Source organism: Cryptotermes secundus, unplaced genomic scaffold (assembly GCF_002891405.2).
Source record: "Cryptotermes secundus unplaced genomic scaffold, Csec_1.0 scaffold271, whole genome shotgun sequence".
Taxonomy (NCBI): domain Eukaryota; kingdom Metazoa; phylum Arthropoda; class Insecta; order Blattodea; family Kalotermitidae; genus Cryptotermes; species Cryptotermes secundus.
In genome coordinates this window covers 488,861-513,390 of record NW_019731219.1, presented here as the reverse complement: position 1 = coordinate 513,390, position 24,530 = coordinate 488,861, and the positions used below count along the sequence as shown (strand labels likewise).

The window sequence follows — 24,530 nt, the reverse complement described above, 5'->3', positions numbered from 1 at the left end:
AATATAGTTAAAACTAGACATTAAACTTGGTATTAAATGGATGAATATTAAAATTACAGTTAAAATTATAATTTAAATTGCTATTGAGATATTTATAGTCATTATTACAAATTTCATTTAAGCCTTATGCCTGCTACGTCTCGTATGTGTGTCGCTTATTGTTCCACTAAGGTAGTGATATTGCGCTATTGGGTATCTGCTTGCTGGGATCTTTCTTCAGAATATAGGTCGTGTTGTTTTTTTTACCTTCCTGGAATATGAGTGTATTCTGATTTATATATATTTATAATCGGTATTATATAGGGTGGAGGCATGCGGTAGCGTAGGTGGTTGAGGCACTGTGCTACAAGCCAGAAGGTCGCGGGTCTGAATCCCGATGAGGTGGATTTTTTCGATTTACCTAATCCATCCAGCCGCATTATGGCCCTGGGGTCGACTCAGCCTCTAACAGCAATGTGTATAGGGATACCTTTACTTTTACTTTTACTTATTATATAGGGTGTAAAAGTAATTTTGTAACTCTAGCTTACCCCTGAATAGCAAGGATACATTTCCATTTAGGCTACTTAAGAACATTTTCTGCTCGCTGTAATGTCCAAATTTGTTGTGGTTTCCAATTTTCTTCCTATAAAATGGGTACCGGGCATAAAACGACCAGACCGTAAAGCTGATCATACGTAGTACCACATATGAGACCATACAGTACCGAATTATAGGATGCGTAGGCCTTCATGGTATGGCATTTATTCACAGCGAAAACTTCACTTCCTAATTTAACCGCCGCTGCATTTCATCGGGAGTTCTTCTCAAGGGCATAAGGCGTGCATTTAAGAAGTACAAGTGACGTAATGAAGCTAGATTTTATTTGCGGGCTAATACAGTGAAGCACTTTACACTTAGAAAACAAGTTGATATTAAACAAGTACACTGTCGTTGTTTGGGGAAATATTCGCGATGAAAGCCTGTAATATGTTCACATGATAGGTGACTATGGACTCTGTGCACCCTTTGTCACTGTACTGTACTAACATTTATACAAGACACACAGAGGTTTTATGTCAATGCAGGCTTATGCAGCAGGTCATGCCCCAACTTATTTAGCTACTCCGAAACTGCAGTTAGCCAGCTGATCTGTCATAGGCCTGACTACCACTTCATATGCATAGCTTCTCCTTGTCCAGTACCACGTACATTTTTATTTACATGGTTGATACTTATGCCTGTGTCATGCATAATTTACTTCCATTTCAAGTTAAGTTTAAGTCAAAAGTCTGTCTTGGAGTCAAGTCCCATCTGAGGCCCAAGAGTAGATTTTTGTTACTGTTGGGCAGTTGCAGGTTTGTTCATGTGGCGAGCTCTCTCTGACCACATGACGGGTCTGCCTTTTACAATTGCTGCTGGTCCTCGACGGCGCAGTCATTCTCGGTCGGTCGGTTTGTTGTTCTGTCCTAGATATGTACGTATTTCTCAATGGAGCCTCCTGTCTGACGAAGGAGGGGGTCGGTCTTTCTATGTAGGCGTTATGTTTGTTGCACCGAGGATATACGCGCCGTCATGGCGTCCAGGTCACTATGGACTCTATGCATCCTTTGTCACTGCGTTATATCAAGTAACGTTTATGCAAGGATGCAGAGATTTCCTCTAAATACAGGCTCGTGCAGTATGTTAAACCTTCACTTATGTAACAACTCTGAAACTGCAGTTCATAGTCATATTCATATTTTCATTGGTTCCAGAAATCCACATTTTGCAATACAGCCTCCAGATATAGAACAAGTCAAATTATTTGTATAAAAGTCAACAATACTATAATATTTAACTACATACACAAATTGTGTACATGTCCAACATACCATATACAACTATTTTAAAAATTTAAGACAACATACATTCCTCAACAAGGTAACCAATTCAATCCATTTCACATCAATCAATCGATCAACAAATCCATTCTTCCTTCCTCGTCAAATCACTGTCATAGGAAAACGTTCCATACACATTAAACATACAATAGTTCGATTTCTATAATGAAAAATAAATACCCCCCTTTCACAAACATACCTTCTTTAATTTAACATATATTCCTCTACAGAATAAAACATATGTTGTACCAAAAATGACCTCATTACTTTTTTAAACTGTCTCATTTTTTCCATCTTCCTAATTTTATTTGGTATTTTATTGTATAATTTTATTCCCATGTTCAGTATTCCTTTCTTATAGGCATTTGTTCTGCAAAACTGAGCATGGAGATTTAACTTCTGGCGTGTATTGTAATTATGAACTACGTTATTTTGTTCTAACTTTACTAAATGTAGTTTAACATGGCATGCTATTCCAAATACACGGTGTTTCACGACTTCAGGGCATAACTGCGGGAGGTGATTTCCTAGGTCTTTGTGATCAAAAAAGTTCATATAAACATGTGTCCGATTTTGGACGGTTACGGAGTTATGACCGTTCTTTCATTCCTGTACACGCCCTCGTGTGAACCGCGTCTGTCAGCTGGTGGGTCGCTAATTTTAGCTAGCTACAGAGAGAGCGCTCTCGTTATCTCGACACTTGTGATGTACCTAAGGCGGGGAGGGTTGGTATGTCTGGAGTGGTTCACAACCGAGCGGCAGCCTGTGTTGCGGCCGGCGGTAGCATTTTCGAAAATCAGCTTTAAGCACCAATAAATTCAAATTAAAGGTAATTTCACGAAGTTAACTTTAAATTCATACTTTAAATTTATCATGTATTATGTTGGATTATTATTTTATTCCGTTTATTGTCAGTAATCGTTACTTCTATTCTGAGTTTAAAACGGTCATAACTCTGTAACCGTCCAAAATTGGAAACATGTTTGTAAGAACTTTTTTGATCACAAAGACCTAGGAAATCTCCTCCTGCAGTTATGCCCTAAAGTCGTGAAACGCCCTGTATATACATACAAGGTAGTGGAAGTAAGTTTAAATCCTTAAAAATTTGTCTATATGATGTTAATTCACACTACTAATTATTCTAACAATTCATTTCTGCAATTTAAATATAATTTTACTTTTTGGGTCGGTACCCCAGTAAATTAAACCCTACTTCAAATAAGCATGGAAGTGAGCAAAGTAAATACTCCTTATAACCTGTCAGCTTCTTACATCCCTAAGGGATTTTATCATGTAACAGACTTTATGAAGTTTTGAGCTTAAGAACATCATATGTTAGAAAGTTAATAGAATTTTCCATCCAGTGCGGCAATAGAGGTCACATCACTTTTATTATTCTTGCCTTACATGTTTCGGTTTAATTAAAACCATCATCAGAGGCACTTTTCATATGGCAGGAGACAATGTTAATTAAGCTGGTTTGATGTTCACTTTCAGTTGTGTTATTCACAAATGTATGTTTCATATTATTGTCACAGGTTTTAGTTATGATGGTACTCGTCGTATAAAAACATAAATTTGTAGAATAATTGAGTATGCCAATAGGCTATACGCAGCACAGGAATTATCACTTTTCCCACAGTAGATTCCTTATGTTTGGATTAAATCACTATTAAACTATTTAAAATTTAATTCAAATTGTCGTAAGTCGTTGTTGGTTGTCAATTCTTCCCGTGGATGGGAGTCATTCTTGGTGGTGTGTGGGCTTATATGCATTAAGATGTTACATGTGTGCTGTGTCCTTTGTTGAGGGCTGAGTCATTAAAAATAATACGTGCAACAATCAAATTTTAAGAATTTCTACTCTTATGACTTCTTGTTTCCATAATTACTGTTAACTGTATTATTTTATGGATTTTATAAGGTAATAAAGAAATGCAGAAATTTACCAGTTGGTAGTTTAGTTTTGGAGCATTCACATGATTTTTATGCATATCAATTTCAATGTTTCGTGAACCACTTCGGCATGTGCCACTTAGTTTTGGAACCATTGTATTAAGCAATATGATGGATAAATATTAAAATTTATAAGCTCGCACAATAATTTAGGGCTCTTAAGAAGTCTGGGCCCTAAGTGGCCAGTTAGTCCACTTACCGGTAAATCCATCTCTTTACATGGTGGAACAAGAATGCACAAAAATTCTGGTTTGAAGATCTAAAGGAAACAGATTACTTGGGAGACCTAGGCATAGATGTAATAATAATATCAAAATATGTCTTAAGGAATTACATGTGAATATACTAACTGGATTGGGTTGGCAGAGAGTTGGGTCCATTGGTGGGCTTTTGTGTTCACAGTGACGAATATTTGCGTATGTGACAGGGAATTTGTTGACAGCCCGTACAACTGTCAAGTACGTGAGGGAAACTCTGTAATACAAACTAAGTTGGTTTGGCAGATAGTTTAATTCTATTGTGCCCAGAGATATTATTTTCTGAGAGCCTAAAATAAAATCACACATATTGTGTTGCAGGTTGCATATGTGGTGGCATTCACAATTGAACTCTGGTGGATACTTGAGGCTGAAGGTTTGTTTGTATTTTACAATTCTTAAATTTATAAGATTGTAGCTAGATACATAATGTAGACCAGGTTCAACTCTAACTTGGAAACAGCAAACACCTAGCATCTTGTTGGAGGGCATTAAATTTTAATGTTTATTTGTTACAGTTATCATTTCCACAATTTCAATCTTTTAGCACCTGTCTAAATCGAATTTATTGCCCCACTGATGTGTTCTTCTTATTTATACATTTATTCCCTGTTCTGAAATGAGAAGATTCATAATTTGTTCTTCATAGTAGTATGTTGGATGTATGAAGCAGAATAAAATGCCGGTATGTGGGTATACATGGGAAATATAAAAAAGTGCATATGAAGTTTTAATCAGAAAACCTCAATGAAAGAGACCAGTGAGTGACATAGGTGTAATTGAAAGAATAATATTAAAATGAATAGTAGAGAAACAGAGTGTGGTCAAGGTTCATCATATAGATTTTGAAGGGTCCTGACAGTGGTGTATAGTATTCAGAATTAATGGGGTTTTGGACTTCATCGATCATCTTATATTCTAGAAACAAGAAAACAAGGTTTTGGAAACTGGATATGATTCTGTCCTCAGGTGAAGGGGAGAAGACACCTACTCTGTTGGTGATGATACAGAATAAAAAGTGCATTGCAAATGTATTTAACGAATACTTTATCTAAGTAGCTCAGACAATTATAGATGATTTAAGCAATAACAAAACTCCAACCGATATCAATCCATTATATTATCTGGGCAAAAATACATGTCTACTTTTAAATCTATCAAATGACATTATGTCTCAACTACTGAGATTAGAAAGATAATCAAATCTTTGAAGACCAAGTCTTCATGTGGTTATGATGAAATTTCCACTAGAATTTTAAAAGCAAGTATGCCATATGTAACTTTGCCATTAACTTACATTTGTAATCAATCCCTTGCCCAGCGAACATTTCCAGACAGATTGAAATTTGCTGTGGTTAAGCCAATTTTCAAAAGCGGTAATAAATATGAGCCAACCAACTATAGGACTATTTCAGTATTGTCAGCCTTTTCTAAGGTTTTTGAAAGGGTTATATATTGTCGCGTATCGGGCTTATATCGCGACAAATAACTTCTCGTTGTATTTGATGTAGCGAGTTTTATTTCACATTCGCTCATACAATCACCCAAATTACAATCTGACGATTACTGCTACCTGCAGTATCACAATTAGTACACTCCAAATGCCACAATACAACTGACTGGTTGCTGGCTAACTCGACGATAGGTCCAGGACTCGCTGACTGACTCAGTACAACTCTGCGGTAGCCACACTAGAACTGGCTGTGAATAGCCTTCGCTTCTCCCTATGTAGCCTCGATCGGACAATACGGGAAAACGGCCACGTAATAGGCACCCTTTTGCCTGGCGCTCTGTTGCTATGTAACGCTAGCGGAGGTCACCGCTGTTACTATCGTAACGTCGCCGCTGTTGATTCGCGTTGCCTAGCGACCGCGATATCCCTCGGTGACGTCACCGCGGAGGGGAGTGGCGGGGCGGGAACTCGCCTATTACCGTAAGAACGCGAGCGTTACGTTACCGCCACGTACCGCTTGGGAGGTACGGGTCAACATGTCACAATATAATAAATTGTATAAACATATAGACAGTAATCATACACACGTATGAGTAGGAAGTAGAACTATTATGTATTGCTAATTATTTTGTATCTATTTAATTGAGGTATTCAGTTTAGATTTTAACTATGGTTGAATTGATGTTCCTGCGAGTTTATCTGTGATTGTCTTGTGACTGTTGTTTGACAGGTTTTATATTCAGTGCCAGTTGCCCACTTATGAATATTCTGAAACGCTGATGTATGTTTATACTAAAACGTTTGCATCATGCCTTGTGNATTACAAATCCCACTTGTTCAAATCACAGTGGTGGGAAGCCAGCGACTAATCACTTAAGCTCTGGCGCGGCCTATAAATTGATGTTGGAGAGTATGGTCATCTGTCGTTATCCGGGTAGTTCCAGCCAATACCTCCTGCTATCCTGTTCTCTGCAAGAGTAAAAAAACAAAACAGAGCAGAAGGTATTCCCACATATATGTTATTGTAAAGATGTAAGTCATTTATTCATTAAGTATATGATAACTAGTAATTATGATTTGATTTATCCCCAACCATGAAAAAGTCTTCTACCCTATAAAAACAATGATCTAGCAAGAATGTTTTCAGAGTCTTTTTGAATTTGTGTAGTACTGGTATCTCTTTAATATATTGTGGTAACTGATTGAACATCCGACATCCTATATTACTAAAGTTGTTTTTGCATAAACTCGTATTACATGGTACTGTATATAGGTTATCCTTTCTCCTTGTATTGTATGAGTGTATTTCGGAATTGATTGAGTAAGCACTTAAATTTGCCTTTATGTAAACCAACACTTCATATATATATAGACATGGTAAGGGTAATATATGTAACAGTTTAAAATATTGTTTGCAACTAACAGTTTTCGGGATTTATATCATGATTCTAATAGCTCTTTTTTGTAGCTTAAAGATCACTTTTGCTTCTATGCATTCAGTGAGGTATCCAGTATGAAGCTTCTAGAGACTACTGTGCATAGGTTGACCAAATTACTCCTGAACCATTGCCAACTTCCATGAAGTTTTATCATACTTATACCTTTAAATAATGTTTCACTGCCTTACAATGAAGAAACTCAAAAAATAAGGGAAAGCATTCATAATAAGTGTGTGTATGTTATTTGTGTTAAGTTCTCACAAATTTAACTCACTGTGTTTCCTTGCTACTGTGACAACATGAATGCCATCTTCTGTTTCTATGATAATGTTCATACAAAGTGTGTCAGGAAAGACGCCAGATTATTGTTCAGAGTAACTTGGATTCAGTCTTTGAGAGGTCTGGGTATAGAATTTTCTGTGCACAGATCAAAATCTTAAACCTCTGCCAAAGCTCGTAATTTGAGCCTCTATATTGGGGACACTGAAATTTAAATAGTTTTCCTGTTTAAGAAATAAAATTCCTTTACACTGTGGCACAAGAAATGTTCTAGAAACTCGGAGTTTCATAACTGAAGAAGTTCATAATGTGTAGTTTATGAATTTAATGAGGTTAGTGAGGCATGCCCATTAAGCAAGAGAAGCGTCAAATATATGAGGAAGATACTCCTTGGAAGATCAGCATACAGATTGTTGGATAGTGTTAAAATGTATCTCATTGAAAAAGGTTCAGAAGATGTGATATGGATTGAACTATTTTGAACTTTTTATGAACGTAATGGTAAATCTTTAAGTTCAACAACAGGGATTGTCTTGACAGCTGAATAACTCTTTATTAACTGATGTGCCCTTTGTTTTAGTGTTACTTATTATACTTCATTGTTTTCTGATGCCACAGTGACTTTGCCTGCACCTGCCTATGTCCTGTGTGCTGGCTACTTCTTCATATTCATCCTCTCAGCCCTTCTGCTTCATGGGTTAACAGTGGTGAGTCATTACTTTGTACTTAGACTTTGTCACATATTCTCATACTGACATTTTTACTTCCAGACCGTATGTTGTTGGTTATGTGAAACTTGTTCCTCTATCTTGTATAAATTGAGTAATACAATTGTAACCTCTGTATCAAAGAGTAGAAACATAAACTCTTGAGAAGTAATTACAGTGCCTGACAGAGCCATATGAATTACACACAATAGAGACCAACCTCAAAGCATCACTCATATTCGATCATAGATGTATCTCATTTGCTCAATTGGTTCACTGGTTGGCAAAGGGATGGTGGTTCATGATGATTAAATCAGCAGTTATGGTTCACTGGTATATAGATAGCTTGAGAAGTATCAGTTTTATTAATAGCTTGTCTAGTTGGGCAGAAGTAAAATTTGGTGTACCCCAAGGTTCAATTCTTGGCCCACTTATTTTCCTCATCTATATAAAGGATATAACTAAGGTTTCAATTAATGGAACAAACATATTCTTATATGGAGACGATACAAGTATAATAATGACTAATCCAGAATACGCTGACTACAAATCAACCACGACCAGAATATTTTGCAATATTAATACATGGTTCAGAACCAATCTGTTAAAATTAAATATTCATAAAACCCACACTCTGCAGTTCACTTTAATGAACTATGAGGGTCATAATATGCATAATAATATAGATCAAAATTAACCAACTAACTTAGAGTTTATCAAATTTTTAGGCCTAAATATTGATGATAGACCGTGCTGGAAGAATCATATTGATTACCTTGTTACTAAATTGAGTTCGTCTTGCTTTATTATGAGAACAGTTAAGCCTATGATATCATTAAGTAGCTTAAGAATGATTTATTTTGCTTATATACATTCTGTGATGACATATGGAATTATCGTCTGGGGCAATTCTTCATACATTTCAAAACCTTTTATGACCCAAAAGAAAGTTATAAGGATTATGATGGGATTAAAGAAAAGAGATTCATGTAGAGACTCTTTCAAGGAAATGAAAATTCTGCCTTTGTGTTCTCAATACATATATTCCTTAATGCAACACACTATAAATAACATACATTTGTTTACAAGACATACGGAGGTACATAATATTGGTACCAGACAGAATGTTAACCTATTTTTACCGAGTACTCTCTTACTAAAGTTCAAAAGGGTGCATATTATTCAGGTATAAAAATCTACAATCATCTACCTAAAGAGCTCAAACAATTATCTAATAACCAGAAATCCTTTGAACGTTCCCTAAAAAGATTTTTACATGCTAACTCTTTTTATGCATTAAATGAGTATTTTAATTACAAATGTACATAAATTTGAATGTTTTAACGCCATATTTTAATATAGTTGGTATGGGAGATTTGAGGGGTTGTATTGTGGTTACTTGTGAATTATGTCTGTTAATCAAGATATTATCTTTTTACCTCATATTATTGTATATGTTAATTATTATTTAATGTAGGTGATCTTCATTATGTAACTTATGTGACTTTGTGTATGTATTTGCTATGACTATTTCCCTATCCTGGGTCTGTTGCCTGTATGGATGTTTGTGGAAAGTGGAGGATGTATATGTATGTGTATGATGAGTCCTGTATCAATGTATTTTGATTTACGGGAAAATGAAATAAAGAAAGAAAGAAGGAAAGATAGTTGGTCATAAGTGTGTAAATTTGTAACGCATTTAATTCAGTTAATTTGGGTAATTTGAGTGAAATTGTATTAATTTTAAGTTTTTATAGTAATGTTCTTTTTATATTATGTTTATTAATTATAATTGTAGTAAGTTTTTTTTTTGTTCTATTATCTATGTTGGTTTACTAGTGTGTGTGTGATTTTGGTTGTGTGACTTATGTGATTTATTATATGTATACATCTATTATCAAAGGGACTATTTCCACATCCTAGGTTTTTTGCCTGTATGGATATATGGAAAATAAAAGAAATGAATGAATCAATCAATTTCATTTAACAGATGAACAAACTTACTGTGGTTTCAGAAACGGACCTTGTATTTATTAGGATGGCTGTTCATGGTTGGAATGTTTACATTTCCAGAGGCTGGACTTGTTCTCTTTATGACATTCCATTTCTGGGTAAGTAATACGCATAGAGAGAAACTTGTTATGTAATGGCATCCATTCCCATATTTAGTTCATCTTTCTTAAGTTTGCATATTTCCTTCAGGGCTCTCACTTTATAACCACATTCTTCCTTTATTTTCAAATATCTTTAATTTGTATGATCTCAGTGCATGATACCATGCCTCAAAACCAATAAATAAAATAATCATTAATATTTGTGTTTTCTGAGGATTTTATCTTTGAATACTGCATTGTACGGATAAATAGAGTGTACAATATTTTGGAGGATGACTCCCCATCTTCAGTATTAAGGAAAGAGTACTTGAGATATAGATAACTAGCCTTCAAAATGCCGTTTTACCTTTTTATCCACACAATAGACCATGCCAGAAGAATGTTCCAGTGAAAACAGAAAACTATTATCACAAAAATATAGAACCATTTCTCTATTTTTGAACTTTTATTGTATATTACAATGTATTATAAAGGGTAAAATAATTTTCTGATTTTGTTTCTTACTTTGATCACAAATTCAGTTTTATTAACTACAATTTTTCCAAGATTGTCTAATTTGTATTATGATGCGAAATAATTCATTAGGTAGTCATTATTATCACTGATACTAAATGAATATAATAATAATAATAATGGAAATATTGTTTACATATTTAAGAAGAATTTTCATACAGTACAACACATAGTATGTAAATGTGAAGTCATTTTTTGTTTTATTACAGCAAGTGGAATCATTGAATGGACTGACAGAGCTCATCTGTTGGACATGTCGACTTATTTGTAATGTAAGTTATATTTCTTAAGTCTGTTTGTAGTACACTTTTTCATTGAATATAATTTATTATTTTCCACTCTCCTTTCACAAAATATTCTGTACCTACATTAGACATTTTCATTGTCAGTGTCGTAACATGATTTGAGATTTCTTTCTGTATCTGCACGTAACAATATTTTCATTGCCTGTCTATTACTCTCTCTTGTATATAAGTAAGAGTTACTTGACTCTGCAGGTCTACTAGCTAGACAGCAATGAATAAAAAATATTTATCCACATTATTGACTTATTTTTTATTTAAGTGTTTGTGAGCTCCTTAATTTACTTCCTTGTATTTATGTTGTCATTTACTTTTACTTGTATGTTTATATATTTATACTTTTTTCTTTGCATTAATTAACTAATTTAGTTATTTATTAATTTATCTGCTCACTAAAGTAGGAGGGGGCACACAGTAGCATAGTTGGTTGAGGCACTATGCTACAAGCTGGAAGGTTGCAGGATCAAATCCTGATGAAGTCATTGGATTATTTCAATTGACCTAATCCTTCCAGCTGCACTTCGGCTCTCAGGTCGGCTCAGCCTCTAACAGAAATGAGTACCAGGAATCTTTATGGGGGTAAAGGGCAGCAGGAGCATAAGGTTGACACACTTACCGCCATCTGTGAGCCGATTGTCTAGAGAAAATGTGGGAGCCTCAACATCTCACAATCCTATGGTCCTTCACAGCATGTTATAGGGACAGCTTTTTTTTTTAGTAAATTACTGGTATTTTTTTATTTATTTGTGGATGGAGAGATGGTCCAAAGATATAAAAGAGAGCTGTGAATCTGCTGAATAAGCAGTTGCAGATAGCCAGAAACTATGGTTCTCCTGGATGGGTGTCAGGTGGGGCGATGACAGCTCTAACTCCATTAAGATAAGCCCATCTTGAGAAGCAGCTGCTCAAGAATTTTTCAAAATTTTATGGAACCCAAATATGTATTACCATGTTCACAAGAGCCCTCCACTGGTTCCTATCCTGAGCTCGATCAATCCAGTCTATACCACCCCATCCTATCTCTCTAAGATAAATTTTAATATTGTTCACCCATCTATATCTTGGCCTCCCTAGTGGTCTCTTTCCTTCTGGCTTTCCCACCAAAATCCCACAAGAGTTCCTCTTCTCCCCACTCGTGTTACATGCCCCACCCTTCCCATCCTCCTTGACTTTATCATTCTAATTACACGTATACTTGGTGAAGAGCACAAGTTATGAGAGTCCTCATTTTGCTTAAATACTTGTGTAATTAATTTATTCATTCATAATGCATCGATTTATTTACCTTATTTGTTTATTTATTAATTGTAATATCAATTGGCTTTTTTATTTTGTTTCATTCAATGACTCAGTTGTCAATTTATTCATTTATTTATCTGTTGACTTATTTATTGATTAAGTGGTACACTTAAGGATCTGCATCAATAAAAGTTGTATAAATAAGATAGTGACAAACATAACTAAACACACGTTCATACTCTATGCACATACTGGAGTAGACTGGAACTTCACAACTCTGGATGTTGGTAAATCATTTTGCAGCATGACAACCCAGTTCAAACCACAGTTGAAGGGTCTAGTTGAAAAGGGATATGGTTCCACTTTAGTACACTTTCAGAAAAGAACAAAATACATGTCTAAAAATTAATTTAAAATCACAACATGGCATGGCTCCCATTTTCACTATAACTTGTAATTATTTATTTGAGCCACACTGTTCTTCTGTTAGTGCAATGGGTGATTTTTAAAAACGAAAAACTAAATTTTGGCCAGAATTAGAGCAACCTTGCTTTTTCACTGGACCCTTCAATTCTGCTTCTTCTTGTTATGCAGATTGCTGGTCTCGTATGTGTGCAGTCTTTGTACTCAACATGGAAAGAGGAGAAGGTTGTTTTAAGAAGATTGCAAGCGCTAAACATGGTTTGTATTGCCAGATATTTGGTGGTGCATTTATACAGTTTTAGGACTGATGACTGGATTTATTGCACACTTATACAACTTGATACTATACTTCACAGAATACTAAATGACACACTATGTCTTCTCTTCTCCATCATCTTTGACTGCCATCTCCAGAGACTTCCTCTATTCTAATTGTTATATAACCTTGTTGCGGCCCAAATGGAAAACATGGTTTCCTAACAATTCCTCACAATTGCATATAAATGAGCGTTCCTCTATTGTTGCGTGTGTGTGTGTGTGTGTTCATTTCTGTGGGAACCTGTTCACCGGGTCGTTGCCTAGCAATGAACATCTGCTCTGGCTTGACTATTCCAGCTTTCAGGTGTCATGTCACAATATGAAAGCTGAATTTAAAGTATTTGAATATTTTTTAAAAATTTGTTCTTCATATCATAACGTTTATTTATAAATTTAGTTTCTTGCATCCTGTTTTGTTTATTATATACAATTCTTTATTTGAATCCGTTGTAACACAACAATATAATGATCAAAGTCAACATTATCTTAGCTACATGTTTCGGCTTTTAAAGCCATCATCAGGCAAAATACATATGTACCATAGTCATACACTCTTGAACTGCATTTCATTATGATAGTAGAGCTGGATACTTGGCTAAGTTACACTATAAAATACAAGGTATAAAGTCAATGAATTATAAAATTATTATAATAACGAAAGTTATGTAATAAAATATGGTTAAAACCTCTTCATGTGATGTTTCATAATATAGTGGAACCTTGTTTAACGAGTATTTCGCATAACGAGCGAAACAAATTGTAAAAAAAAAAATGACTCTCTTAATGAGCGACATTTCGCATAATGAGTGACGAGAGGGGAAGTCCCGGATTGTGCTCTCGCTACATCAGTCTGTGATTAGCACTTGTTCTGCTAGCGTCTTTCATTCATTCATTCATTGTATAGTCCATAAATCCATATACATAGATATAGAACCAGTCACATAGTTAATCTAGTACAATCCAATTATAAATATATATGTACAGCTTATAATCATTATAATAGATAAAAAAACATGTGTTAAATTTACAGTGTACATCACTATACATAAAATTATGGAATATTAAAATTGTTTATGTTATTATCCTTATTTCTAGGTAAATTTGTTACTAAAGAATTCATCACATGTATAAAAAAAGTTTTGCAATAAAAATGTTGTCAACTGAATTTTAAAATTTTTCAAGTCATTAGACATAGATTTGATTTTTGGTGGCAAATGATTAAAGATCTTTACTCCCCATGTAACATATTCCTTTTTGGAATTGTGTTAGACTAGTTTGCGGATAATGCAGATCACAGATAGATCTGGTACTACAATTATGCATTTGTTAGTTGAATGTGAATAATTCTTAATTAGGATAACAAACAGGGAACTCAACAATATATATTGAGCTTGTAGCGGGAGGATATCCAATTCTTGAAACAAACTATGACACGATGTTCTCTTTGTTGTATTTGTTATAATCCTAATTATCCTTTTCTGCATCCTAAACACTTTTATACTATGCGGGGAGTTACCCCAGAATATTAATCCATACATTATTATAGAATGTACATAGGAAAAATACATAATTTTTAATGTCTCCAGTGGTAAAAAGGATTTAACTGATTGGATTGCAAAACAGGATCTGTTTAACTTATCAATTACTGCATCAATATGACTATCCCACGTTAAAAAAATTTCAATTTTTAATCCCAGAAACGATATATTAGAAATACTTGGAATTTGATTGTTTAAATAACTAACTTTAACATTTAAGTTTTTACTGTTTTTAGTTCTAAACTGTAGAAAATAAGTTTTTTCATAATTTATTACTAGCTCATTTTTCCTAAACCATTCATTTATCAGCTCAAATAATTTATTTATTCTTATTTTAAATTTGCAGGATTCTTATCAAAGATAAGGATACTTGTATCGTCTGCAAATAATATTGGTTTGGATAGGTCAGATATAATTTTTGGTAAGTCATTTACATATAGTAAAAAGAGCACTGGGCCTACTTACTCAGATCACAAAAAATTCCACCCGCTATATATTTGTTGTTTAAAGCCCTATAAATATTCTCCATTAGATTATAAGTAGCTAATGTAGTTTAAGAGTTTTTTCTAAAGTCGCTTGTGATCACACATTTTTCCAAACTTGTATCCAGACATATTATTTGTGATTTTCTTTTGTGCAAAGTTTAATAACCCTTGCAAAAATGTCCCCAAAGAAAAAGCCACAAAAAGACAACCATAAGAGAATAAAAATAACCGTAGAAATTAAACGTAAAATCATTGAAAAGCGAGAACGAGGTGCGAGCATGGCTGATCTAGCACGCACATACAATCGGCCTACATCAACGATTTGCACGATTTTGAGTTGCATTGTGTTTCACAGTAAGAAGTTGTGGAGGAGAGTTTGTCAGAGGAGGAGGAGGAGGTAACAGCAAAGCAAGAATTTTCTGGCACAATGAGAGAAATGCTGAAAGCATGAGAAACTGTTGCATCATACATTGAGAAGCATCGCTCTAATAAGACAGTGGCTATGCGTGCTACAAATTTATTTAATGAAAATGCTGTGTCGCATTTTCACCAAATTTTGAAGCGTCGGCAAAAACAAATGTCTCTAGACAGCTTTCTAGTAAAAAAGAATTAGACATGTATCATAAATAATAAACTAATTATTTCGATTTTTTTTCTGCAAATCGAATTCGCATTCTAGGTTGATTCATTCCGCATAGAAGAAAAGATGAAGATGATTCACGCTCCTTAACAATGTATATATAATTTTCTTTGAATAAACGTTATACATAAATTTTTTTGAGTATTTTTTTTTGGCATGGAACGCATTATCGTATTGTTTCACTTAACAAGTGTTTCACATTACAAGTAAGATTCTGGAAAAATTATGCTCGTTAAGCGAGGTTCCACTGTATATTATATTATTTCATAATATGAAATATCACATAAAGAGTTTTTAACCATATTTTATTACATGACTTTCGTTTTTATAATAATTTTATAATTCATTGTATACCTTGTATTTTATAGTGTAACTTAATCAAGTATCCTGCTCTACTGTCACAATGAACTGTAGTTCAAGAGTGTGTGAATATGGTAACCATGTATTTTGCCTGGTGTTGGCTTTAAAAGCCGAAACATGTAGCTAAGATAATGCTGACCTTGACTGTTATGTTGTTGTGTTACGATGGATTCCCATACAGAATTGTGTGTTTATTTATTTTCTAATTTTGCATGACAATTTCATTACTGAGTCAATAACTATCATTGCTAAATGCCAAGTCCTTCCTTTTCACAAGTAACTGTCTGTTCTTTGCTGATTTTATCCTTGCTACATTAGGTCCATAATTGTTGGACTATTTTCTTGAAGATTTTAATTTGGTTTTCTGGAAAAAGAACATTATTATTTCATGGTGTCAGATATTTCACCACCTTCACATGGGCTACTACCAGGGCATGGTGGGAGGATTGCATGCCCTTATCACATGTAGAATTATGTAGTTATGTTGATGGGCGGCACAGTGGAACCTTTAGGTTCGGGTTAGGTGCGACACTAAAAAAATCTTCTCAGGAGACAGTTATGTTGAGAAACTTAAAAAGTGAACACAGGATGGATAAGTTATGAAAGCAATCAAAAGAAAGCTTGATACATAGAATAATTTATGAGAGCTAAAAGCGAAGAGATGGAGGAAAAGGTAAATAATGGAAGAATGGGCACAAATTAGGCCATGACTGCATTCCACATTTTTTCTCGTTTACTAAGCATAAAATTATTCGATGGTATGTATGTAGTTTATGCTAATGATGGATTGAATAAGTGCACCAAAAATAAATTTCAATATCATGTGCATGGGTGCTGGTATCATATCAGTAGTGCATGGACAGCTCAAGTCCAGGCTTATGTCTGGTTGGAGCATTATATGCAACTCAAAAAATAAATATATCTTTTACAGCTATATATTTTTTTCATTCTTTGATCTCCTTAAGCAACTGAGAATTTGTACTGAACATTAAACCCTTTTGTGTTCATTCTATATAGTCTAAAAATTTTGCACATGACAGTTGTCATATCTGTTACGAAAGGTATGGTATTGTAAACTACTCAAAGCTCATACTTTCCTATTTCTTGCACTTAATAATAAGGACGTTGCAGACACATGACCTTGTGAGCTCAGGAAATTTTTGGTTAGTTAAATACCTATCAACTATTCAAGGAGAAGTCTGTTTCACAGAGTTAGTAAGCTATCAAAAATATAAAGTAGTTAAATTTACTGTTGTGTATCAGCTTTTTTAAGTCCTGTCCCTCTTAAAATTTAAAATAAGTAATAATTCATATAAAATTAGTATATAGATATTCTTATCATACAACTGAATATCACTCAGTAATATTAACATGGTAGGTTTTGTGTGTGGCAGGCATCAATCCTTGCAGAAAGTAGAAGTACTGCTTCTAACATTGCAACTAATGTACATCCAAAAAATGGAATAGCTCAAGCTGCTGGCTACACAAATGCTGCATTTATGGGATCAACAAATAGTCTTAGCAGTATAGCGTCAGTTGTCAATAGGACTCATCCTGCCAGGTAAGTCCTTAGTATGTTGTGTATCTCTTCAAATTTCATTGTGGGCCATCTAACTTATCTTAGTCTGAGATTATGATTTTTTAGATTGTTGTTGATATATACAAAATTAATATATTTAAATTACATTTTGCTCTTGTGCTTTGAGTATTTTCTTTCGCAGCTAACAAATGACTTTTGATAGCAAAAATGGTGCCACAAGATTAATATTGTTTATTTTGAACCCTTGCATTATTGAAGAATACTCTCCTTTGGGGTGTGATGGAATATAGTCTGGTAGATATTTACCAATGTTTTGGGGGAGTATACTGAATCCTTCTTCAGGGTAAAAGAGCCTCTGTATCTCAGGAAGAAGGACATTGAGTAAAGCAGCTAAGATTTTTTTGATATGTAGGTTTCTTGAGGCAGTATTTTCCTCTTATACATTGGTAAGTGTCTACCAGATCATATGGCATCATGTTCCAGAAATAAGTAACTTTTGTAGTCACTGTCTTGAGAACCTCAAATTTTACATATTTATCATTTGTGTAGAAACATAATATCCATATATTCAAGAACCTTTGAATCTGTTCCTTGTCCTTCCTCAAGAGGTACAGAGATTCTTCCATCCTGAAGATGGAAGCAGGACATTCATCCAAAAGTTGATATGCATCTACTGGACTACTTTGTGTCATATATAGAGGACAGTAATTTTCATAGTCTCCCCTGTAAGAACCTTAAATCTCAGTCTTTCATTGTAGTTGGCAAGCGAGATTGCGAATATAACTAAAAGACAATCTGTCAAATGTGTAATTATTAAACTGGAGAAGGCAAATTAAAATCTGTGTCATCATATTTTATACCTCAGATGGAATTCAACAAGTTCTTATTCTATCGCCTTGCCTCTTAATACTTCTCATTGTGTAATACCAAATTCAAAAGCTAACAAGACAACATTAAACAACCTAAGAAACAAACAATAATATGCCCTTCACAGCAGGAAGTTCTTTATGGTTTCACACGTGACTTTCTTAGTCATTGCATTATTGTTTAATACCCTGCATTTTTCTCATTGTCAGATCACCTTCTGTGGTTCATCGTCACATAAATCCTGGTAGCCATTATTCAGGAAATCAGCATTACTTCAGGACACCTAATGACCCAGGTACAGTGAGCGAATTCAATGCTGCAACTTTTAATGGGATGCTTGCTGCTGGCATGTTGAGAGATATGGAGCAGCCCCAGTATAGGCTCAGCAGGTCACAGTCACTAGGAGATCTCAGTAACAGTGACCTCTGGAGAATGAACTCATATACAACAATGGACTATGTCCCTGTGAATGCTACCCAAAGCTTAGACAGAAGAATGTTGAGATACAGCACTAGATTAAGACGTGCAGGTTCAATGGATGAGCTGAACAACTTACGATACTGCCACAATGGTGGTGGTAGTTTGTGCTATGCGAGAAGAGTGTACAATGTTCTGCAGCCAAGTGATTTCTGTCTGTATGGACAACCTAAGTTTCTTAACAAGAGCAGGACATCCCTGTCTGAGTCTGATGATCTACAGAAGTACCGTGATGTTGCACTGTGACATACAACAATGCATACATCAGTATGAGACGTTACCTAAGGAAGACTGCCTTAAGGTTATCTTCAGTTGCAGGATATCCTTGTTTATTAAAGTTGTTCACTTTGGAGCAGGACAGAGTGATTCCTTGTTCAATACAGTTTTGCTTGGAGATTTTAATGATTCTTCTCTGAATTTGAATATTTTGCTTATATACTAGTTACCATAGAATGGAATCATATTTAAACTTATTGTTACCTACTCTAGTCCTGTTACACATCAGCCAGTATTCTTCACACCCCACGTTCCCTTGTATATCCTATTGTAACCACATGACTATTTCTGTTTTCTTACTTTACTGTTTCTTTGAAGGTAATGTTAATAACCATAATTTCACTGAAAACATGAAGCTTTATATAGTGAAGTGAAGAAAACTCTGATGATGACTCAAAATCTTTGATGTGTTCACAGCAAAAGAGCTGCAGTCTGAGGCATGTACTGTCTTCGTTCCCTTGGATGCCGGGATTGTGCGTTCGAATCCCACACAAGGCATCAATGTTTGGTATGTGTATGTGTTGTCCTGTGTTTAGGCAGAGGCCTTGCGATGAGTTGATTACTCATCCAGGGAGTCCTACCATCTGTAAAATGATCATGAAACTGAAAAATCAGAGGCCAGGGTCCCAGGGGGCTGTAGAGCCAGTGAAACAACAACAACAGCAAAAGAGCTGCAAAATTATGCCTGTTAGCTTCATCAAATCCATCTGCATTTAACAACTCAAAAACCACTCAAAGAGTTTTCATGAAATTTGTTATTAGGGAGTTCTGCTAAGAATTGGTTAATACATTGTCCTTTTAATTAAAATTTGACAACAGTGAAAAGTCCTTTTCATGAAGACCTACATGCATTGCTGCATGTGTCTTGAACATAACTCACTGAGTATTTATATGTTTATCAAATTGATAAATGTTTCAAACAGAAGATGTGGAGAAAAATGAAACATACTTTATGTCCAGTACAATGATAATGATAATATTCCTGTAAATCTTACAGTTATTGTGACTATTAAACACGTGTGAGCAAATGGTCAGAACTGTTATGCTGTTATAGTTTTACCAAATTATGTTTCTGACTAATAATATAAATATGGCACACTAAAACAGTGAAGTAGTGAAGGAAATTACTCATGGACAAAAAATCACTAACTTCCTTTTCAAAATTTGAAAAGGGAAATAAAATAATGCAAGGAATCACAAAAGTAAATATAACGTGTGTATTTACCCATTTGAAATATTGTTTTAAGGAACAATATTGGCCATGTTCACCTACATTTACATTCACTTAGGTATTACTTTTCTCTCATACCAAGTGCCATGCCATTTCCAGCTTGTTATAATACTCTGTTGTTTGTGCAGTATGAGAAAATGCAAATATTGTTTAAGATAAACATATTTTATTTGTTGTTATATCATGTATTATTTTTTCTTTATAGTTTATAAATACATTTATTTATGTATGTTTTGGAGATAGCTATTTTGGAGTACTGTGAAAGATGTAAGACCAAATGCCATTGTCTAGTATTCTGCTGCTACCTAACATCCATATATCTTCATAATATGTATTTATCATAGTTACTGTATTTGCTCAATATCAAACCTATGATTTCTGGAATGCAAGTCACACCAGCTTTTACATAAAAGGTTTCTTGAATGCCAGATATTGTTATAAATGGCAGTTCCATTTTCATTTATTTAGGCATTGTTGCATGCCCTCAATACTGAATTTGTGTCTGACAAATTTTTCATAACACCAATCTTTGTTTTCCTCACCATCTTCTTAATACATTTAATATAATTTGTTTCCATAATTTATATTGTTTTAAAGTGTTTATAACTGGTCCAGATTAATAAGTATTCATATTGTTTCATTACCACTTATCCATCACAGTAATATTGCTCTTACCACTACTGTCTCTCCTCTCTTACATACATTCCTCAGTTATTCTCTTTACATGTTTTACATGCATTGGGCCCCTACAAGTGTGTCCTTTGCAGATGTCAATCTGTACGTGAATATGTCAATGCTCGTTAATCAGTCAAAGCTGAGTATGTATTGGTCAAACTGTGGACTAGTTGGAATAATGGCCTAATCAAATTGAAATATAGTACAAGAAGTTTGCTAGAAAAAGTTAAGCAAGCTGTCTTAGATTCCTGGAGGAGGAAGAAGTAGGATTTTACTTGGAAGAGTAGGAGTGAGTTAATATTTATTCTCAGTCTTACTAACGCAGCTTTTATAATGGTTCGATAGACGCACGGCTGCTGTTATACTGTCACATTTTCATTGCCTATTTGACTATTTATATAACATGTTTTGTCCTTTTTAAGGCCATCTTCAGGTATATTTTATGTGTAAGCTACTTCACTAAATCAATTCCCTGTTGAAGGAAGCATAAATTAATTAAATTAAAATTAAGTTAAAAGTAATATTGGTTAAAGTAGTTACATATTTTAATTGACATGAGTAATAATTTAAAATGTTTCACTTTTTGAAGACAAGTACTTTAGTGGACATTCTTCTATAAGTATCCAGTGTAGTTCTGTTGTTGGTATTCCATGTTTTGAAGATTGTCACATGAAAAAAAAAAATTTAGAAAACTGTGGAACACTACTAAGTGAAGAACCATTGTGAACTTGTTCGGTCTAAGGCTCTCACAGCAGTGACTATGAAGAGAACTATTTCCTTGAACATACCATCTAGTCCAGTAGAAATTCATCACTATTTCAGAGGAATGTATAGCTTCCATCATGAGGGTCGACCAGAAACCAACTACCAGCATGAAGTAGGCAGCTCCCTGGCTTACTTTTCAACCCTGAAGAGTGCCTACACACATGTCCAATCTGACATGGACTAAAGCAGGCCCAACCCAACTTCATGTACACCCACTCATTGTTCAGTGGACCATTTGACTCTTCTGAATGTCACTCTTGTTTTGCCTAATAATCAGAAGCTCTGACCTTCGCCCACCAGTCAAGCATTTTCTTATATGGCTCCTTTGAAAGTGAGTTTGGGTCCCTTTCACTTTTGCCAAGTTGCTCAATCCCATCCACAATATATCTGCTTGCATGCTTTTAAAATTCTTGCATGTCCTTGTACTCATGTCCCAAATTTCCCCAGCCCAAATATTATATGTTCTCTTTAAAAAAATTCATCCACCAATTTACGGAAAGGGCCCCCTCCTCCTTAATCAGTTTCGGTAGAAGGACATTAAGTCTGTTTGAAGTCTGCATCAGCAACGAGCTTTCAAGGATTTAAAACTTGCTATCACTAATCTTCCTGTTCTTTGTATGGTGGATGTTTGATAAGGTTATTCAGTAATTTACAGCAACAATAAAATTAAAAGATCCACTGTCTATAATACTGTTACAGCTGAATCAGTGTTCCTCACAATCATTATCTTATGTGTTTCACAGACATAACATAAATTGATTCTGCTCTTTGGAATGTCTGAAACAGAAGTACAAAAATAAAAATGCCACTCTCATTATTACATTAGTGACACTTCATCTAAGGCTGAATATATGAAAGGCATATAAAGTTGTTTAACTGCCTTCACGCTTCTCTCAGATTCCAAAAATTAAAGTCAGTCCGGTACGCTACCACAATTCATAACTCAATATTTCGCAAGCTGCCAATGGTCTTAGTTAAGCTACAAGAAACAAAATATGAAATGCAGAGAAGCATATTCTGCTAATTTGTTTAGAAAACAGTCCACAATCACACAGTATGGAATGACTAAAAATTGTGAGAATTTTTCTAGTTCTTAAAGGTGTGTAAATATCCCAGTTACAGGCTGTGTTATACACCTGGCCTCTGGGTTATGCATGAGATGTATGACAAGAAGCATAACAGTAGTTGCACTTGCACTGTGAGATAAACACTGGGTGATGCAGAAACATATAAGCGCTGATATAACTCATACACACCCCACAATTCTTATCTCAGTCAACTTGACCAAATCTGCTGTCTATTCTTCACGTATTAAGAATGGCCAGATCTAAAAAAACCCACACAGTATATCAGGAACAATATGTAAGTAAGATGGGGTAATGATGCACTGGTTGTAAAAATTATAATTTTCAACTTCCAAATAAGAACCTTTGCATTAATATGTGTTAAGTACATTTTAAAATAATGCATCACTTTACCACACCTCACATAAAATTGTTTTGGTGATTAGTGTTTCATGTCAATTTCAAGAAAAATGTATGTGAAAAGAAAACCTTCATACAGTTCCACCTGGAGGCAAATAAACACAAATGAGGACAGTTAATATTTTTGCTCCNCCAGCTCAAGCTTACCACTATTTCGAAGTCCGGCGTTTAAAGGTTAAATATGTGAAAAACAGATCAGTATAATGTAAACATCAGTAAAATGCATTAACAATTATGATTAAAGGCATGAGGAGAATATGTTCATATGCATTATGATTATATGTAACTTTATTATAAAAAGTTAAACAGTTCCATCCAGTGTGACTGGCGAAGATTTTTCTTAATTCAATTCTTCATGCCCTTACACGTTTCGGTCATTAGAGACCATCATCAGAGGGACATCAATACAGTTGGAAGCTACTATTAAAATATATGTTCTGAGTGTTAAAATATATATATATATAATGTTGATAATATATGATTGGATATAAAATCGAAAGTTTTTACAACTACAGCAGCTGTCTTGACATATTAAAATTTTTCAATTGGTTTGTTAAGATTTTGTTAGAATTTATAAACCAAGTAGGTTCATGTCCTCTTTCTTATTACTTCTCTTGATGGGGGCCAAACGTGTGCCACCTGTCGTTCTTGAGAAGAGGGTTCTTTGATGACATCCTGTGAGTGTTCGTGGCACACTGTTGTTTTTACAATTGTGTTTAAGTTATGCTGTTTATAAATTCTAACGAAATCTTAACAAACCAATTATAAAAAAATGTAATATATTAAGACAGCCACTGTAGTTGTAAAAACTTTCGATTTTATATCCATTCGTATATTATCAGCATTATACGTATATTTTAACGCTCAGAACATATATTGTAATAGTAGTTTCCATTTGTATATTGATGTCCCTCTGATGATGGTCTCTAAAGATTGAAACATGTAAGGACATGAAGAATTGAAATAAGAAAAATCTTCACCAGTCACAGTGGACGGAGCAGTTTAACCTTTTCATTTTCTTTTTTTGTTAGTGTGACGGACCAGAATGAAACAAATCAAATATATGAAACTTATTTGGAAGCTGACAGCCTACTGTCACAACAGACAGTTTAGGCCTAGATAAATGAAATAACTCTAAATAAAACAATCTGTCCATGAGAAAACTTTGTTTTAAGAAAACTTCTATGTAACTATGAATGCTTATATACATTATGTTTCTCGTCATATATGAATTCAAAATCCTGCTGGATGGGAATTTTTCAAGTACTCAGGCCATACTTAATTCCAGAAATTTCTGCAACAAGAGTGAGAAGGGCAAATAATAAATATA

At 34.4% G+C, this 24,530-nt stretch overlaps 1 protein-coding gene across 1 annotated transcript in view; it reads left to right on the top strand.

Moving 5' to 3' along the window:
- Positions 1 to 19,547, top strand: part of LOC111866435 — a 28,040-nt gene extending 8,493 nt beyond the window's left edge. The window contains exons 2-8 of the mRNA XM_023855392.2: positions 4,397 to 4,451; positions 7,865 to 7,953; positions 9,969 to 10,064; positions 10,790 to 10,852; positions 12,716 to 12,802; positions 17,280 to 17,446; positions 18,502 to 19,547. Coding sequence (XP_023711160.1) covers positions 4,397 to 4,451; positions 7,865 to 7,953; positions 9,969 to 10,064; positions 10,790 to 10,852; positions 12,716 to 12,802; positions 17,280 to 17,446; positions 18,502 to 19,015 — 1,071 coding nt within the window. The 3' untranslated portion in view covers positions 19,016 to 19,547. The remainder of the gene's footprint in view (positions 1 to 4,396; positions 4,452 to 7,864; positions 7,954 to 9,968; positions 10,065 to 10,789; positions 10,853 to 12,715; positions 12,803 to 17,279; positions 17,447 to 18,501) is intronic.
- The last annotated feature ends 4,983 nt before the right edge of the window (positions 19,548 to 24,530 follow it).